General features: G+C 34.8%; 1 protein-coding gene across 2 annotated transcripts in view; it reads right to left on the bottom strand.

Moving 5' to 3' along the window:
* The window catches only part of LOC120637596 (multidrug resistance-associated protein 4), a 62020-nt gene extending 45945 nt beyond the window's left edge, over positions 1-16075 (bottom strand). For both annotated transcript variants that reach the window (XM_039909451.1, XM_039909452.1), the window contains exon 1: positions 15635-16075. In XM_039909451.1, coding sequence (XP_039765385.1) covers positions 15635-15858 — 224 coding nt within the window. In that variant the 5' untranslated portion in view covers positions 15859-16075. The remainder of the gene's footprint in view (positions 1-15634) is intronic.
* Between the last annotated feature and the right edge of the window lie 772 nt (positions 16076-16847).

Here is a 16847-nt window from a genome sequence, read left to right as displayed (position 1 = left end):
ATTGTCAGTTTTGCGGACTAAAATAAAAAGGGGCATAGAAGCCGAATGGACTGGACACTGATTTTATATGTGAGAGTTAGTGAAAATATGTGCATGTTTGTAACTTGAATCGATTAGATTTGAATAAACTTTATCTCATAAAGAGCCTAGATTTGCGCGTGGGATACTTTTATCCTCAGACAACATTTTCGAAGCGTGAGAAAAACAGCCAATGCCACAGACCAAGCTGCAAGTGTTTTCGATTCATATGTCTATTGGAGTTCATACCCGTATGAGATTCATCAATCTGCTACTTCATTGTTCATTGATAAAGAGATAAAACATCACATACAAGCAACCTTTTATTGAATTCTTTCGTTTATGTTGTAATTATAAATCTTTTAAAATCGCAACATTTAAAAATCGAAAATAAAAAGCACATCCATTGATAGCTGCAGTGAAATTTCAACGTGGAAAACGTATTCTGATAAAGTGATAACCTACTATAAATTAGCATATAAACTCGAATATCGTAGGTGTACCGCTGGCTACCACGCCGATAACGTTTATCATACTGTCAGGAATTAATTATTGCTCAACGTAGAAATGCATATCTGGCTATGCGTGGAACTTGTTTTTTTTACATATTCGTGATGCGTTTCTACAAACGGGTCCAAAGTGCCATCTTAAATTGGTTAATGACGGTCCGGTTCCTGTGTGGTACGCGTCCGTTTTAGAAGTGCCGCTCATCATTACCCAATAAGAAGGTATGTATTCACAATTACCCGGAAAGTCCGCTAAATTGGTCAGGAAACATGTTGTATTGCGTTATTGTCCACTGTTTTTGAACTTCAAACGAAACCGGTGCCATAGAATATGCAGAGTAGATATACCTACAGAGCGATAATGCATCGTAGCATATTCGAACCTGATACCGGGAAGTGAGTTTGGTGCTTTGTCCTTTAACGAGCATCAAACCAAAGAAATGCCGTATTTTTTGCACTTAATTTATGGCCCACTGAAAATAAACCAACCAAACAGGAACCAGGAAAATCTATACGGTGAAATTAATAATTTCTTCAGATTTTCCTGTTTTTCTCAGATTTATAACCAACTTAATGTTCAATGTAAATCATGAAATTCCTTAAATTAAAGCTTTTAGCTTTTATCAAATGGTGTCATAGGATCTTAATAGATAATCTCGGGAAACTACACGGTTTCCAAGTTTAATAGTTGAATGGATTTTTAAGAAACTCCTTGGTCTTTCCACATTTACTACAATTATCTGGCTAAAACATTATATAGAAACTTATTCTGAGTGATTGAATAATGTTAGAACGCTTTCATGAAGACAAAAAATAACAACCATTTTCCCCGTCGTTATTATATCGTAATTAACAAACCATTTAATGAGTTTGCGTAAACTCGTAAGGTGAGGCGACAAACTGCCAGAGTAGATTTATGTGTCAATAATGCTGTAGCAAAATAATTATGGCCTAAAGCCGAAAGTGATATGAAATAGTTATTACCTCGTCGTTCATAAATAGGTACCTAATAGGTAGGCTTGTTCCAGGCTGCTTATTTGTTCGCACTTCAACGCGACAAATCAATGATAATAATAAATCAAAATAGATGATACAACTATTTACCTTATTGTACACATATTTCGCGGTAATAAGATACAAATGCCGCCATTGGTAGATCGGAATTATTTTTAATGGTGCAAAACGATAAAACAAAGAGTGAATATAAATTTCTTGTCCTTTATCATGTTTTTAGTTACACCTGTGTGTGAGTGCAAATTGTTAGAGTTATGTATAAACTGACCAGTTTAAGTGAATAGATAAAGGTTTTATAATAATCGTCGCGTGGCAATGCTACTTGACAGACGTGGTCTCTTGTTACGGTCTTTTACAACGTGCTAGCTGATTTTAGAGTATGTATATAAAATCTCTTTACTAGATAACAACAAATTTTTAATCTACCTCATCATAAGCCATTATGCATTAAGTGCTGGACGAGGTGGTGATTTTTAAGCAGCGAAAACCCTTTCTATTTTCGGCCTTCCGCCAGAAGTCGATGACTGCCGCTTATCGGCTATGTCAAAACTTTTTTTCCGAGGCATGATCTCCACTCGAGGATCTTTCGACTGCAAAGACCATCAAATGTAAACAGCCTAATCCACATTAGCGAACTACTTCCCTTCTTCGAATCACTTTGCACCTGAGTGCTCCAGAGAATTACAAGCATAGCTTACTGTTAGCATAGCTACACTACGTTTGTTAATCAGGCTCGCTGTTTACGTAATGTTAGGATGTACGAATTATTTTTTTGTCTCCTGGCATTAACATATGGGTGACCCTAGGCTCTCTCACTCTGAAAGAAAAGGGTTTGTAGAAAACCTCCAAAGCCCAGCTGTACTCTCCTGTCGATTTTATTACCCTCGGAGATAATAAGGTAAGACAGTGCGAAAAATAACGAATAACGAATGTAATTTATAATTTCTTCAATCCTTATACTCCACACCAAACAGATCTTCGGCAATGTATCCTCTACGCACGTTTCGCTCCGAAACCGGAACATCCTCAGGAAATGTTGACTTTACAATGAATAATTGTTGTTAAAAAATTATAAATTACACCATACAGATTCTCCTGCTTTTCGCGGAGTATAGCATATTAAGCTTAATTTTCATAATATATCATGGATTTACGCAAAGTAGCGTATGCTGATATACAATATTTAAAAACGATAACATCAATAAAACGTAAGTGTGCCATTAGCTTGCCATTTATATTGATGCCATGTTCGCAATAGGTTGTTAAAACAATCTTTAAAGACATTGCTAAATAGTTCCGGGGATAAGACATCCCCTATGACACCCCGCGATACGATTGAATAGGAATGCAGACACATTTTTTGCTCGAACAGACACAAACGCTGCGCTGTACACTACATTTTTTCTAACTACTCATATCATAGCATACATAATAAATTCTGAAAAACTTTTAGTGTAAAATATTTTCATAAGAGTTTCAAAATAAACTTGACATTAAAAGTAACAAAAATATTGTGTAGCTACAAGCCCTTCAGCATTCCGGTATATTCGATGTAGCCAATCTATTTACTTAAGGTCGTTGCAGGGTCTCCAGAACTTTATCACATATGGATTCCCTACTCAATATACTCAAATAATAGATACACATTGTTCTTTTACTATGTCTATCAATTGCTCTGTGACTGTTACTAAAATAAAATACTTATCTATAGCATTGACGGAATATCCTTGTTTATTGAAGGATAGCCTTGATCATATGCTTGCGAATGTCATACTGCACAGTACTCTTTAAAGTAACAAAAAAAAGGTCTTCAATCAACTTCAGACCGCATTGCGTTACAAAAGTAAACAGCCTTATATCAATATGGTTCATTACATAGTCAAGGTCCATGATTACACCCTTTGCTATAGAATGTAAATACAGTTCCTTGATGCTTTTAACTGTGTATTAACAATATAAAATGATATTTGTCTGTCTGTCTGTTTGTCCGGGCAAATTTTGAAACGGCTAGGCCGAGTTTGACGAGAATCCCACAGGTAGACATATTTCGTTTTAGTGAGAGCTTTTATTTATTTTAGAAAACGAGATAATCCACCCCTAAAGGAGAAGGGTTTAGAAGCTAGAAGCTGAAGTTATATTTTTTTCTATTAAAAAAATCCTTATTGGAAACTTTGTCTTATCAGAAATTGTACGCACACGGAGTCGCGAACAACCGCTAGTAATAAAAATTCTATAGGATTTTGCTAAAGAAAGACACGAGTATTAAATGACAGTGAGATGTAAAAAACAAGGTATAAAAGTTGGTTTACGTGGTATACAACGGCAAGTGTGGTTAGCAGTCGGTAGTCAGATTCTTGTTGATTTCTCTCTTTATCTCCCCGTGCCGGTGAGTATTATGCCACATACTATCATCTCCATAATATTTAAAAGGTACCTAACCAGCGTAAAACTTATATAATTTTCTTTAAGGTCTTTTGTTGCATCAGTTTCAGAATTCAATTCGAGAGATAACTCTACTTGATCAAAAAACTTTTAGATACCTGATATAGAATCAGGTTCCTCGGATCTGAGACCGATAATGTTATTAATTATTTTCGTAATATTTTAAACTTACTGGCACTGGAGACAGGGGTTTAGAGCACAGATTATCTATGCTGCCCCAATGCAAGTTATAATAACACTTTAGTAATAATCCGGGATACAAAATATATATACACAGGGACCAACAGCTTAATGTGCTTTTAGAGGTATGGATGTTGGACAAAGCCGATTCCCTCACTCCGGACTGGTACTGACAATCATTAACAGAAAAACCAAACACTTAACAATTTTGGACTATAAGGCAGGAATGAGGTACTGGTCTAGCCACTTAATTACTAGCGGTAACGCGATACACTATCGCATTTATAAAATTATGTATAGGTTTATCCAGATCTGTACTTATAATAAAACTGTAAGGGGTAATTTTCGATTGCTATGTTTACGTTATTGAAGGTTTCAAATAGTGGGTGATTAATGCTCCAAGAGCTAGAATAGATATATATTTTAATAGCTCCTGCCTCAGTCGTTTGTTTTAATATCTCGAAAAAAGGTCCATCGGTATCTTTTATATCTCTACTTAATTTTTTGAGTTTGTATATTTAGCACTAAAAGTACAATTGAAATATTGTTTAATTTAGTAATCTGATTTATTGAGGAAGATTGTAGACTATGTTGCAGTACGCTGCGCCCCGTAATTTGCGCGGGCGAAGCCGCAGGGCATAGCTAGTTCAACATGATATTACAGATACGCATTATAATTAGCAATGAGCAGCAAGAAAAACTTCATCATTAATATCCAGGATAGCAGCTTGGAAACGAAGGATATGCTCGCCAACCTAAGACCTGTTCCCCATTATTATGCGGGCTTTTCAAACAGAGTTTATCTGTAATACTACGAGCGTACCAAGGTATAAAAACGTGCTACTTATAGGTAAACGCACCCAGGCTCAGGTAATCTTAGCCCTCTAAAAATAGACTACCGACTAGGGAATTCGGTCCAGTTTTTAACCCGTCCCGAGAAGGAATGTAAGCAATATTATAAGGGATCCGTACCTCATAGTCTTATATGGGTTCTGTTTAAAAGATCTTTCCCGTATATGTCTGGTTGTTCGTCAGTGACAGCTTATGTTCTACATCCCGAATCTACTGGAACTTAAAGTTGAATATTGATGCATATTTAGAGTTGGGTTATCCAATCCCGAAATAAAAAAATGGAAATGAAGCGTAAATAACAAATTCTGAATTTGGAGGTTAGATTTGAGCATCGTTTTAAAAAAATTCAAAAAATAAATTCAAAATTAATTTATTTCAAGTAGGCCTAATATAAGCACTTTTGAAACGTCAAGTCTGTCTGTTTGTATTGACTCTACCACCGGTTCGGAAGGCAGATTCTACCGAGAAGAAGCCGGCAAGAAACTCAGCAGTTGCTCTTTTCCAACATCAACAATTTACATTTTAACATTCATTTTTCTATCTTCTGAGAGCTGAAAGCGGAGCCGGATGCTTCTAAGCAACCTTGTCATTTTGTCGAGTGCATCGTGTGATATATTCTATAAGGAGAGCCTTAAATTTCCCACAAATATTAGATCTATCGCCGTGCTCTTATTTAACAGCACAACAAAAGTCCTGCCTTTTTAAATAATAAAAAAATATTTACTGTACGGAATTCTCATCACGCGAGTACGAAATGCAATGAACCGGTTTTTTTTTAAAATAAGCATACATAATGCAGCCATTATTCTAATGGTCGAATCTAAAAAAGTCGCTTTGAAGTTTTTGTTATTTTCTTTAGCTCTGGGTTTAATTGGTGTTATTAGTGGAGTCGCTTGGGATCATTTTACCTTGGACCTTATACATAAAAAAAGCTATAAAACAGCTTACGACGGAGAAAATTTGCAAATGTGTAGCTGTATCTAAGCTAACAGTAGGTACGTGCCTACTATATTTATAATAATAATAATAATAATGATAAACTAAATAAAGTTTGTACTGAGCAATAAACGTAAAAACTGGCTGTTTATAGTGTTGGGTCATGGGATAAACTGGGATACAGTAGATAAAAAACTTGCACTGGACGATAATCCCCAAAGGAACAGTATTGTTGTTAGGGCACATATAATTAAATAAGACTATTACGTTGTCTGGTGTGGGTTCATTGAGTTGAAAAAAAAAAGAAAAATGATTTGATAATAAAAAGGTATTACAAAAATTTATCCGTTGTGTTGTTGATGTCCAACATCCTTTTAAGTAAGTAATATACCTGTAACATAATCTTCCGTTCTCCCGTAAAAAATCTTTATGGTGAAAATTTAACTAATACTATGCGTGTGTGCGTGTGTGTGCGTGGGATGAGAGTTATGGGATGACGTCGCAAACGCCTGCATTAAAAATATGTCATGACCTTAGAAAAACGAGTCTATGCTGATCAGTCAGCTTAAAAATCGACCTCTAAATATTTCGCTTGTCTAAATGTTGTGTGTGATTGTGCCAACTAGGGAATGCCTAAGAAATTATTGAAAATTTAACTCAGTTTAGTTAGTTTCATCGTTAAAATTTAAATAGTTATTTCTACGACCACCAAGAATGCTGTCGAAAACTATCGCCGACTTGACTATATCTGCTATTTCTTAGGAGTAAACTGGTTTAGCATACGCTCTTGACTACTTGACGCAGTAAATCATTGACTTGACGCATGTTTTCGATAGCGTTAATTGATGTTCATGTGAAGTAAAGTAACATAACGGTAAGTGGGTCAAAAACTTGTAAATTTTATAACAGAGATTCGAGTAGACAGGTGAAATTAAGGTTTTATTTAGGTCAACAATTTTATAACAAGATCTCTCGTCATGAGAACCTTTAGTTAAATTCAGCGGATCTATTCTTTCTTCTTTCAAAACCAAGATTTACTTTGCTATTTAGAGTTATATCCATTTAAAATTAAATAAAAATGTTACATTTATTGAAGTTTATATTTTTTATTTTAGCTTGGAATACCTATTAAACGTTATATCCTAAAAGTCCTAAAAAAAATGCCAAAAGTAAATCAAAAAAATAATTTCTATATTCAATATATTATTTTAGGAATTCATGACAATTATTAATGTAGAGTACATACAAACTTTAGTATCCTTAAAAATAGGTAAGGAATTATTTAAAGAATTGCCAAAAATGACCTGAATAATCTTGAGAGGCAGGTAGTTAACCACATGATGGACGATTGGCAGTAACAACTTTGCTAGATAGTCATATCCTGCAATTTAAAAGCCATTGTGATATCTTGTGGGTTAGGAGAAATATATGTTTAACTCGTGCCACGTAAAAAGAGCGCGATGTGACTAGCAACAGCGAACGAATTAAGAAATTTTCAAGTAGCCTTTGTCTTGCAGAAAGCAAGCATTCTCAATATCGGTTCAGTGCATTATGACTCTAACTCCAAAACTTAGGACCTTACCAACCAACCAATCAATAATAATATAATCATATTGTGAATATTTTTGCTTTTTACCTAACAGTTAATTTCGGTAACTAAGCAAAGAAAATAATGGGAAATTTATTTTTGGTTTTCAAACATCCATTCCCGTGTTAGCGTCGCAGGTGTTTCGCGAAGACTCATTTTTTTCGGATTATCCTGAGATACATACAAACTGTAGTCTTAGCTGAATATACTATAAATTAACAACTGCACAGATGTCAGTGCTCTTCTTTATTTGACGCGAACTATAAGCAATTTGTAAACTTATCGAGGTACTTACTTGGAACGCAATAGTCACAGTACGCTAATTTGTATATCACACTCTACTATGGCGGGGAAATACAAACTAGGTAGGTATTTCATTAGTCTAATCTTTATAACTATCTAGGCGACAGAAGCCTCGAGGGCGTGAATTTTGCTAAAAATCGTTGAGGCCAGTAAGATGTTATATTGCGTGTTCATGTTTATCATTACATCATACTGACAGGTGAGATTGCAGTAAAGGGTTACTGCAATCTCACCTGTCAGTATGATGTGGTGTCACCAACCTTGGGGTGCCAGGTCGGGTAACCTTCATGTGTGCCTGTGTGCTACGGATCCTTTTTGAGTTAAGATACCTTAAGTCTGAGGATATCAAATGGTTTACGGTTTAACCAGATTGATGTCGACGATGTCTAGGAATATAAATCAATCTTAACATCATTATAATAAGCCAATTAACATCTTACTGCTGGGCACAGGTCTCCTGTATCACAGTACAGAGATCTTAAGAACAATTATCACAAGTTAGGATTTATAAACGGTAACATAACATAACTCTCCAGTCATTCTGAATTAAAATTCGTTGCAATTAAAATTCGAACGATGAAGAGCAATATGATATTTATTAAATAACGCAACTGTGACGGTATTCCGTTATGTTTTATGTCTTCTTTAAAAGGCTATACTTAAATATCAATAACCTGGCCTCGTTAGTTAGTCTGGTCAGAGGCTCCTGCCGTGCCTAGTAGCCACCCTACCGTGCCTATAAGCGATTTAACGATCCGGTACGATGCCGCGTTGAAACCGATTGGTGATATGGGTTTAATATAACTGCCATCCCCTATCAGGTTTGCTCAGTACCATCTACCACTTATTACTGACAGGCAAGATTGCATTAAAGGTTTAATTCAGGGGTTACCAACCTTATTAAGCCGACGGCGCACTTTAAATTTAAGAAATTTGTCACGTCATCAGCACCCTACCTTAGCTAAATAAAATTCTTCTTCTTCTTCTTGTTAATTAGGCAGATAGGCGCAAAAAATAAAACATCCTCATTATGGAACTAATAAAACCATTATCCCAACTAATATTATAAATGTCAATGTAAGTTTCGAATCAATAAAGACCGATCCACATGAAACTTTGCACACATATTCTTGGAAGTGTCAGAAGTAATATAGGATAACTTTCATCCCGACATTAAGCTCGGTTCCTTTGGGAGAGGGGATGAGTGTTTGACGATTTTACACCATAACTCTGACAAATTATAAGCGATTTAAATAATTATTTTTGTACTATAGAGTTTATAATATGTGTTCAATTTTGCCCTAACTGTGGCTGGAGATAGAGGACAAACATCCTCAGCGGACAGCAGCAAATCCCTCATTTAAGGCTTAGCGATACTACTACAACTAAATTTAATGCCACATAAAAAAACAAAATCAAACGCAGACGAAGTCGCGGGCAACAGCTAGTAAATAATAAATTTTAACAAAGAATTTAGAAGAAAATAAGCATCCCATCAATCGGATGCCTGAGCTTGGTGATATCCTCACAATTCTTCAACAAGTGTGGGACAAGCCGTGACTACGCTGTACAAAGACTATCAAAAAAATATTTTTTTTTCATTTCAGAAGTACAGAAGAAGCGCCTCGCGGTGCTTTTCTGTACTTTCTACGGAGGCACCCAGGTTGGAAAGCATTGGTCAAACTTGTATTTGATTTAAAAAAAAAGGCTTCTGGTTGCCGGGAGATCCTGGATTAGTTATCGCTTTCAAGCGGAGGATACCATTTTAGCAGCTCTCTTCACCCAGAGTGACCGCATTGCTATTTTAGTTTCCTAACTCGTGGAACTATGTCAGTAACTCTGCTCCTTCTACAGATCATATTGGTTGATATGATTGCAATGATGCAAAGAGCATAGCTCAATCCATAGCCCACTAGCTGACTGAGTTTTCGTTTGAGGTTTTTTCGGCCCATAGAGATAATAAATAGCATTTTTAATAGGGTAATAGCTCTTTTACTCGTTGAAGCAAGCTTGATTGCAAAATAGACACACGTGTGGACAAAGTTTATGGCATTAGAACATATTTCTTATCAGTCATGAACCATCGCTAAAGAATATGTTATTTCAGTAGATATACATGTATTTTGTTTCAGAATTATAATCGTAATTTAAGAATTTCCAAGTGAGTTAGTTAGTTATTTTAAAATAATATTAAAAAGTTATGGTAGCGAGCTAAAAGTTTTTTTTTTTAAACCACCTAGTACAAGTTAGCCTTTATCTGGAATTTCAAATGATAAGTCATGATGCAGTACAAGATGGTAGCAGGCTAACCTGTTGGGGTTAAGGTATTTATGGCATGGTTATATGCGGCATCGAACACCAAATCGCTTGGTGGCACGTTTTGGTCGGTGGGGTAGTAACTAGTGACGGCCGAAGCCAATACAACAATATAAGTTCACCATATAGTTATGATATACCTATCATCTACTATTATTCTAACATTTCATTTTCCGCATTTTCCTATGCGGGTGAACCCTTTTGTTTATGCAATGAGTACGACCTACCTGCCTTGCTATTATAGAATCTTATACGTTATTTTAAAACTAGGTATCTACATATTACAACGATATGTAGTGTTAAAATAACAGATATGGTAAACAGTACTTACTTATTACACGTTATTGCTTACGCAATCAGTTTTGCCCATGAGTTATTGCTAAATAAACAGAGGCATATATTTGGTAAAATCGTCGGCGCCCATTTAAAGCACCCATTCGAGGAAAATTGGTATTATGTTACCGGAATACTATAGTTCCGACATTCCATAGATTGCCTAGTCATTTATACAATGCGGGCTCATTTCGGCATGGTACAAATAATATATTTTCATATTCAGGCATCATTCCATACTAATACTTTATTAAAATTCCGGAATGTTTCGATTTTTTTTTTTTTTACCCTACCTAAGTATAGCAACCTAACACCTGCAAGGGGAATTAATTTAAAATACTGTGTCAGTTAAGTTTGTGTAGGCAAGACACAAATTTGAGCCCCCGATTATATCTACTGGATAAAAGGGATGAAATTTACTAGTCCAACTGCAAAAGCACGGTAATACGGAAAAAGAGAACTTAAACTACGTCTAATAATACAGGTATATAATTTACACCCGTCCGCCCATGCTTGGACAGTGGATAAAACTGAAGATAAACATTTTGTTCTTTCCCCGTGAAGAAAAATGTCTCCTGCCCAACCTAGGCGAGCTAAATGTATTAATTTAATGACAGCTTTGAACAGTTACTATCAAGGCAGGTTTTGTGACTGTGCTAAGACCGTAAGAAGTACAATAGCTGCATGTAACATTATCGTTCTCCTTTGGCATTATCACAACATTACAATATCACATAAAGCAACGTAAATTTGAATAGTTTTACTTATCTTAGATATTCAATAATTAAACAACTTACGTTAAATAGTAGATAAGTCTACTGTTTAATAAATTACTTATAAAATTGGTGCAGCAATAAATTTTACTACGTTTCTTTATCTGTTCTGCCGTCAGATAAGCAGCTTTATGTGTATTCAATAATTTAATTAGAAATAACGAGTACTTCAATGTGTAAATAGTAGTATAAATTATATAAACATAATATTTTACATCAACTCATCCTGACATCGGGAACAGCAATTATTGTGTGTTTAGCTTTGTGAATGTATACAAGTAACTTTATCTATGGTAACAGTTATATCAATGTTGTAATTACTGTATGATATAATTAATTTTAATGCAAATTAAATCTATACTTCTCGACCCAATATATTGTCAAAATTACCAAATTTACCTACGTAAGTTGTAAAGAACACCGAATTATATAGGAATAGCAGGACCGAACTATATCTTGAGGTTTACCAGCACGGGTAAGGTTAACTCTACATAAAGAAGGAAATCTGCGATGGTCTAATAGTCAATCTCGTAATATCCTAATGGTTAGGGCTTCGGCCTAAATTACGGGGGGCTGAGTTCAAACTGAGATCAATACCTAGTGCGAACCTATAACTTTTCGAAGTTATGTGTATCTTTAAATAAAAACTTACAATATTATTTACTTTAACGATAAAGGAAAACATCGTGAGGAAACCTGTATGCCTGAAAGTTTTAAATAATGTTTTATTTAAGCATTGTGTAAAAAGAGTAATTTACCGTGTTCTTACATACAATACTCTTGGATACCTACCTATTAACTTGATTACGGCTGCTAATTATATGTTCATTTGTATGTACAACGGAAATATTTACTTAAAACGTCAAATATTTTAAATTTTTATTTATCAAAAAGTTAAAAGCCAATATTGACGAGCTAACTACTTAATAATGCAATAGCGTAGACGTCTGGCGACGAGATGTATTAGTAATGAGGTTTCTATATCTGAAATCTGCGTTTGTAATAGACCCAACCATTAGTAAAAAAATATCGCTTTCGTAGAAAATGGTCTAACAACACATTTTTAATCAGCTTTCTTTTAAATAATTGACCTGTGTGGCGAATTTTGTGCTTTGAGAGGACGCCTTCGCAAGTGAGGCGCATAATTGCGCGCCACTACGTGTGCTGAACGCGTTGGTTTTGCCGTCCCTTAAGGGCAAGACCAAATCGCGGCTTTTGACCTTTGTCCTTATATTAGTCCTGCAATCATATCATATCCGTCGTCATGCATCCACGAGTCACACTCAGGACGCATTAACGCAGGTTCGACGCTACTTTGTGGCCTTAGCTTTACAGAGGTAGTTTAGGATGAAGCAGCAAAAATTTGATAGCGGGGTTTGTGCATGTAAAGTTTGGTTGCTTTCCCTAAAGGCTAGCTTTATTTTCAGCTTTTTTCCTAGTTAACAGGGTATTTGTGGCACTATCTCAGATTACGGTGCGAGTGGTGGTAATCAAACCGCAAGCTTCGGTCACCACTTGGCAGATCGAATTATTGGGATTTCTATTGACTTTGGCAAAACCTCAATAAAAAAATGGGACACATAGTTTGTTTTTTTATATGCGTTTTAGTTTGTGACAGTCGAATCTCCTTAGTTTCATAATCATGTCTATGGTATTGACCGTACTAGCAGAGTTACTATTGCATGCAGTCCATCATCATCTGATGATGGCTGCATGCATGATACCCGTGCTCTGTAGTGGGACGGAAATGGATTGATATGAAAATGATGATGACTTTTCATTCGCTATTAAAAATGACTGTTAATGTACAGATGCATGGTCTAATACAGCACCTACAAATAGTCAAATTAAACTGGGTAAGCTGGTAATGGTGTAAAATTGACAAAGATTTTTCTCTATACTGAATTAAACCATATTGTCTTTCGGGATAAAAATGGCTTTATTATTAAACTGGAGTATGAGGTACACAAAATTGCACTTAAATCTGATCAGTTGTTATCGCGTGCAATATACAGTCAGACGGACTGACAAAAATAAAAACCGGATTTGGGTATAAATATTTTTTAAAAATAATTGTCTAATTATTCTATGTACCTATATAAGTCCTTTTATGCAGGATTGCAAACTAAACCATAATTAGTCCAAAAGTCCACCAACGTCAGCTTAACGTCTAACTGAGCCGAGGTCCTCGCAGGAGGCACCCTCGGGTCGACGTCTCCCACTTCTCCCCCGATGTCGTGTTGTCGAGCCTTGGGGCGAGCTTCCGCGCTTACCCCACTTTCCCCGGTGACGCCGTAGCAACCCCTCAGGTTGTTATCGGCAAGTGCCAATCCGAAAATCAAATCGAGGATTGCGATCGATCTATTTATTTTTATTATAACTCATACTTTTTATCAATTGTAAGTAGTACATTTGAAATAGTAATTGAATATTTTATTCGAAAATACGTGTTTCATGTACGTGTTAAAAAACTACTTTAGGTATTTTACAATCAGAACAACATCAATATTCTAAATGAGATTTACATCTAATACCTACTTGAATTTTTATTCTTCAATTTATATTATTATTTTATAGATCTATTTACTTAAATTATATTAATAATATTAATATTTAATATTGCATTCACTATTGAAGGTGTGTCGCTAACTTTTGAATTTAGGGTGACGTCATTTAATTTTTACGTGCTCCTCAAGAACCCTTCATTTGATACCGATATCATGAATTATTCCTATCGTGCATATAAAATAATTAAGTGATCAGCCATCTTTGGGAGTCCGCCATTTTGGATTAAGAGCGATGTCACTTAACTACCATGCATGTTCATTCAAAACATTCAAACGTGTATAAAAAAATATTTAGTTGCGAATAACTGGTATTCAATTCAGTTGGTTGCAAGATTTCACCCACACGTACCATCTAACATAATATGATGTAAAAATTAAATAAAAACTTGTAACAACAAGTCATTTGTCTTTGTATGGATAAGAGTAAAACAAATTTCACACTCCTATAAAAAAAACCGAAATTACGTGGTGGCAATTGAATAAGTTACAGATGATATGAAGTTTCTTTTATTTTAAGTTATTTGATATAAATAAAAGACAAATTACTTGTCATGCACTTTTATGATATTTATTTCATTCATCATTCACACACTGACGAAAACCTGCTTCAGATACAAGTTTTTTTTGTAAGAGCGGCTAAGAAATGGAATTCTTTGTTTGCAGAACATATAAAGATTTTTTTTTTTTATAAATACAGTAAATGCGCTAAACAAGCTTGTATGCAAAATATTTTATTTCAGTTTATAATAAGTAATCTGGATTTCCGGCATAAAGTGTAACTAGAGACATCGTTCGCATTTCAAACAATAAAGATTGTTTAGAAACAACTTCCAACTCACTCTGTGTTGAGGATCAAAGATCGTCTCAACATTATACAAGACATTCGGATGTCTTGTATAATGTTGAGACGATCGACATCGGAGGCACAAATTACGTATATTACATAAAGTAACAAAATTATATAAGAATTTATTACCATTGGTTAGTAGAAAACTTGGTAATCATGAACTTTTCTAGGAGAGAAACGTAATGAGTTGTGGTCACTTTCTTGGTAAATTGCGACACCTAAAATAACATTCCGAAAATTAAGTTTTGATTTCTATTATTATTACATTTTCAACTTGTATTTTTTTTCCATCATCAATATTTGAAATTATAATCATACAGAATGGATAAAACATGTGAAGCAAATTAAAAAATTAAAATTATGCAAGTTCCTAAGGATATCATGGTATTTCGAGCATGACTTTAGTCATTGCCAAATTAATTGGTTGAAAAATCAAAACACATAAGATAATGGCATCGTGAATGGGTGTTTATCCAAACGGCAGGAGATATAGTTTAAAAAGACTTTCGTGCAATAAAAAATAATTTTAAAATATTTATATTATCATACCAAACTTCTTATATAGTATACGTACTATCTACGAGTAAGTAGTAAATTTACAATATATCTCAAACTTTACCTACTAGATACATAAAACTTATCTATTGTGTTTCGCTTATATAAAAGGTCTGCATTACATAAAGAAAGTCCTTACGGCGATATTAGACGATGATAATATTTGATTGATTTTCTTCTCTTAGAAATGCACAAAAATATAAAATTTAAAACATGTTCATAAAGAATTTTGATAAACACATAATTGTAATTTTAGGGCCCATTTATGTGTTTATTTGCACATCACCTTGTATAAAAGGCCAACACCCGTGAATTGTATCAGTAAATATGTACAAGTATAAGTAGGTCCACCGAAGCATTGAAATCTTAACGTTTTGAGTGAACGAAGAGCTTTATGTACTTACTTTTCTAGGCGGTCACCAAGTTTGTCAGAGAGGTGGTTGTCTTTGGGTTTGGTGAGATCAGAATCGTACAGGTCCCGCTTGTAGCCACGCCAGAAAGTGGGCATCATCCACACGAACCATGTCTTGGAGAATATATTCGCTCGCTTATAGTTGTTGGTCTTCTTTTCACGATTTTTTGGCGGTATTTTCATGGGGTCGCCGGGACTTTTATTACCACTAACCATTTCTATTTTTTTATTAATAAACAAAAAGAATTGAAAAAAAAAAACAATTTGTTTTGATGTGACTAAAAGTCCACGCTTGCGTCTCAGTGACAAAAAATCAGTGCAGTTCGAAATTCATGGTTTATTGTCAAAATAATTTAAATCGCGATTCTGGCGCAAGGGCCGTGATGCGCGTGCGCAAAGCGCGTTACTATGGACGACACAGACCGAGCGACAACCTCCTTCCACTGAGCGGCGCGCGCGGTCTCCTCACGTTTATATGAACCTAAGGTCGGCGCCAACGTCTTATTCCACGAACACTCGTGTTCCTCTCAACCTCATTAACACTATTAAATTTGACTTCGAAGCTTTTGAGCTTCATGATCAAGTTATTCCTCTTTTTTACATTTTCAAATGTCCAATGAGTTGAATTAACCTGAAAAACCGGAATAATAATATGTCGTAAAAGTTATAAAAGTATATATAATATGCTATCTGTATATATTAAAATATGTTTGCTTTTATACATACAATAGACAAAGAAATGACATAATGACATTGAAGTTTCTGTCTATGATTTAGAACTAAAAAATAATATACAAAAAAATAAAATAAATACACTACGACAATACACACATCGCCATGTAGCCCCAAAGTAAGCGTAGCTTACGTTGTGAGTACTAAGCTTTTATGGAATTTCCCAACTCTAGGTTGGTACTGAGTTTTGTAATGATAAAGTAAATACGAATTTTCAGCCCGACCAGGGATTCGAACCAATGATATCGTGATCTATTATTTAACATGTTCATCTCTAAAGTCTAGATCAAAAGGCAGTAAAACAATGCCATGAACAAATATAAAAAATTGAATTGTCTGTCTGTGATTTCGAAATAACTGCTTCTTATGCTTAATTGAAAGCTTAGCTGTCTGTTATCTATATATTTTTTTTGGAAAATCTTTAAAAATGCTTAAAATATATAAAAAATTAAAAATCATATCTGGAAAGATTG

Source organism: Pararge aegeria, chromosome 4, assembly GCF_905163445.1.
Source record: "Pararge aegeria chromosome 4, ilParAegt1.1, whole genome shotgun sequence".
NCBI classification, from domain to species: Eukaryota; Metazoa; Arthropoda; class Insecta; order Lepidoptera; family Nymphalidae; genus Pararge; species Pararge aegeria.
The sequence above is the reverse complement of the archived record's forward strand: the minus strand, read 5'-3'. Positions and strand labels throughout refer to the sequence as shown.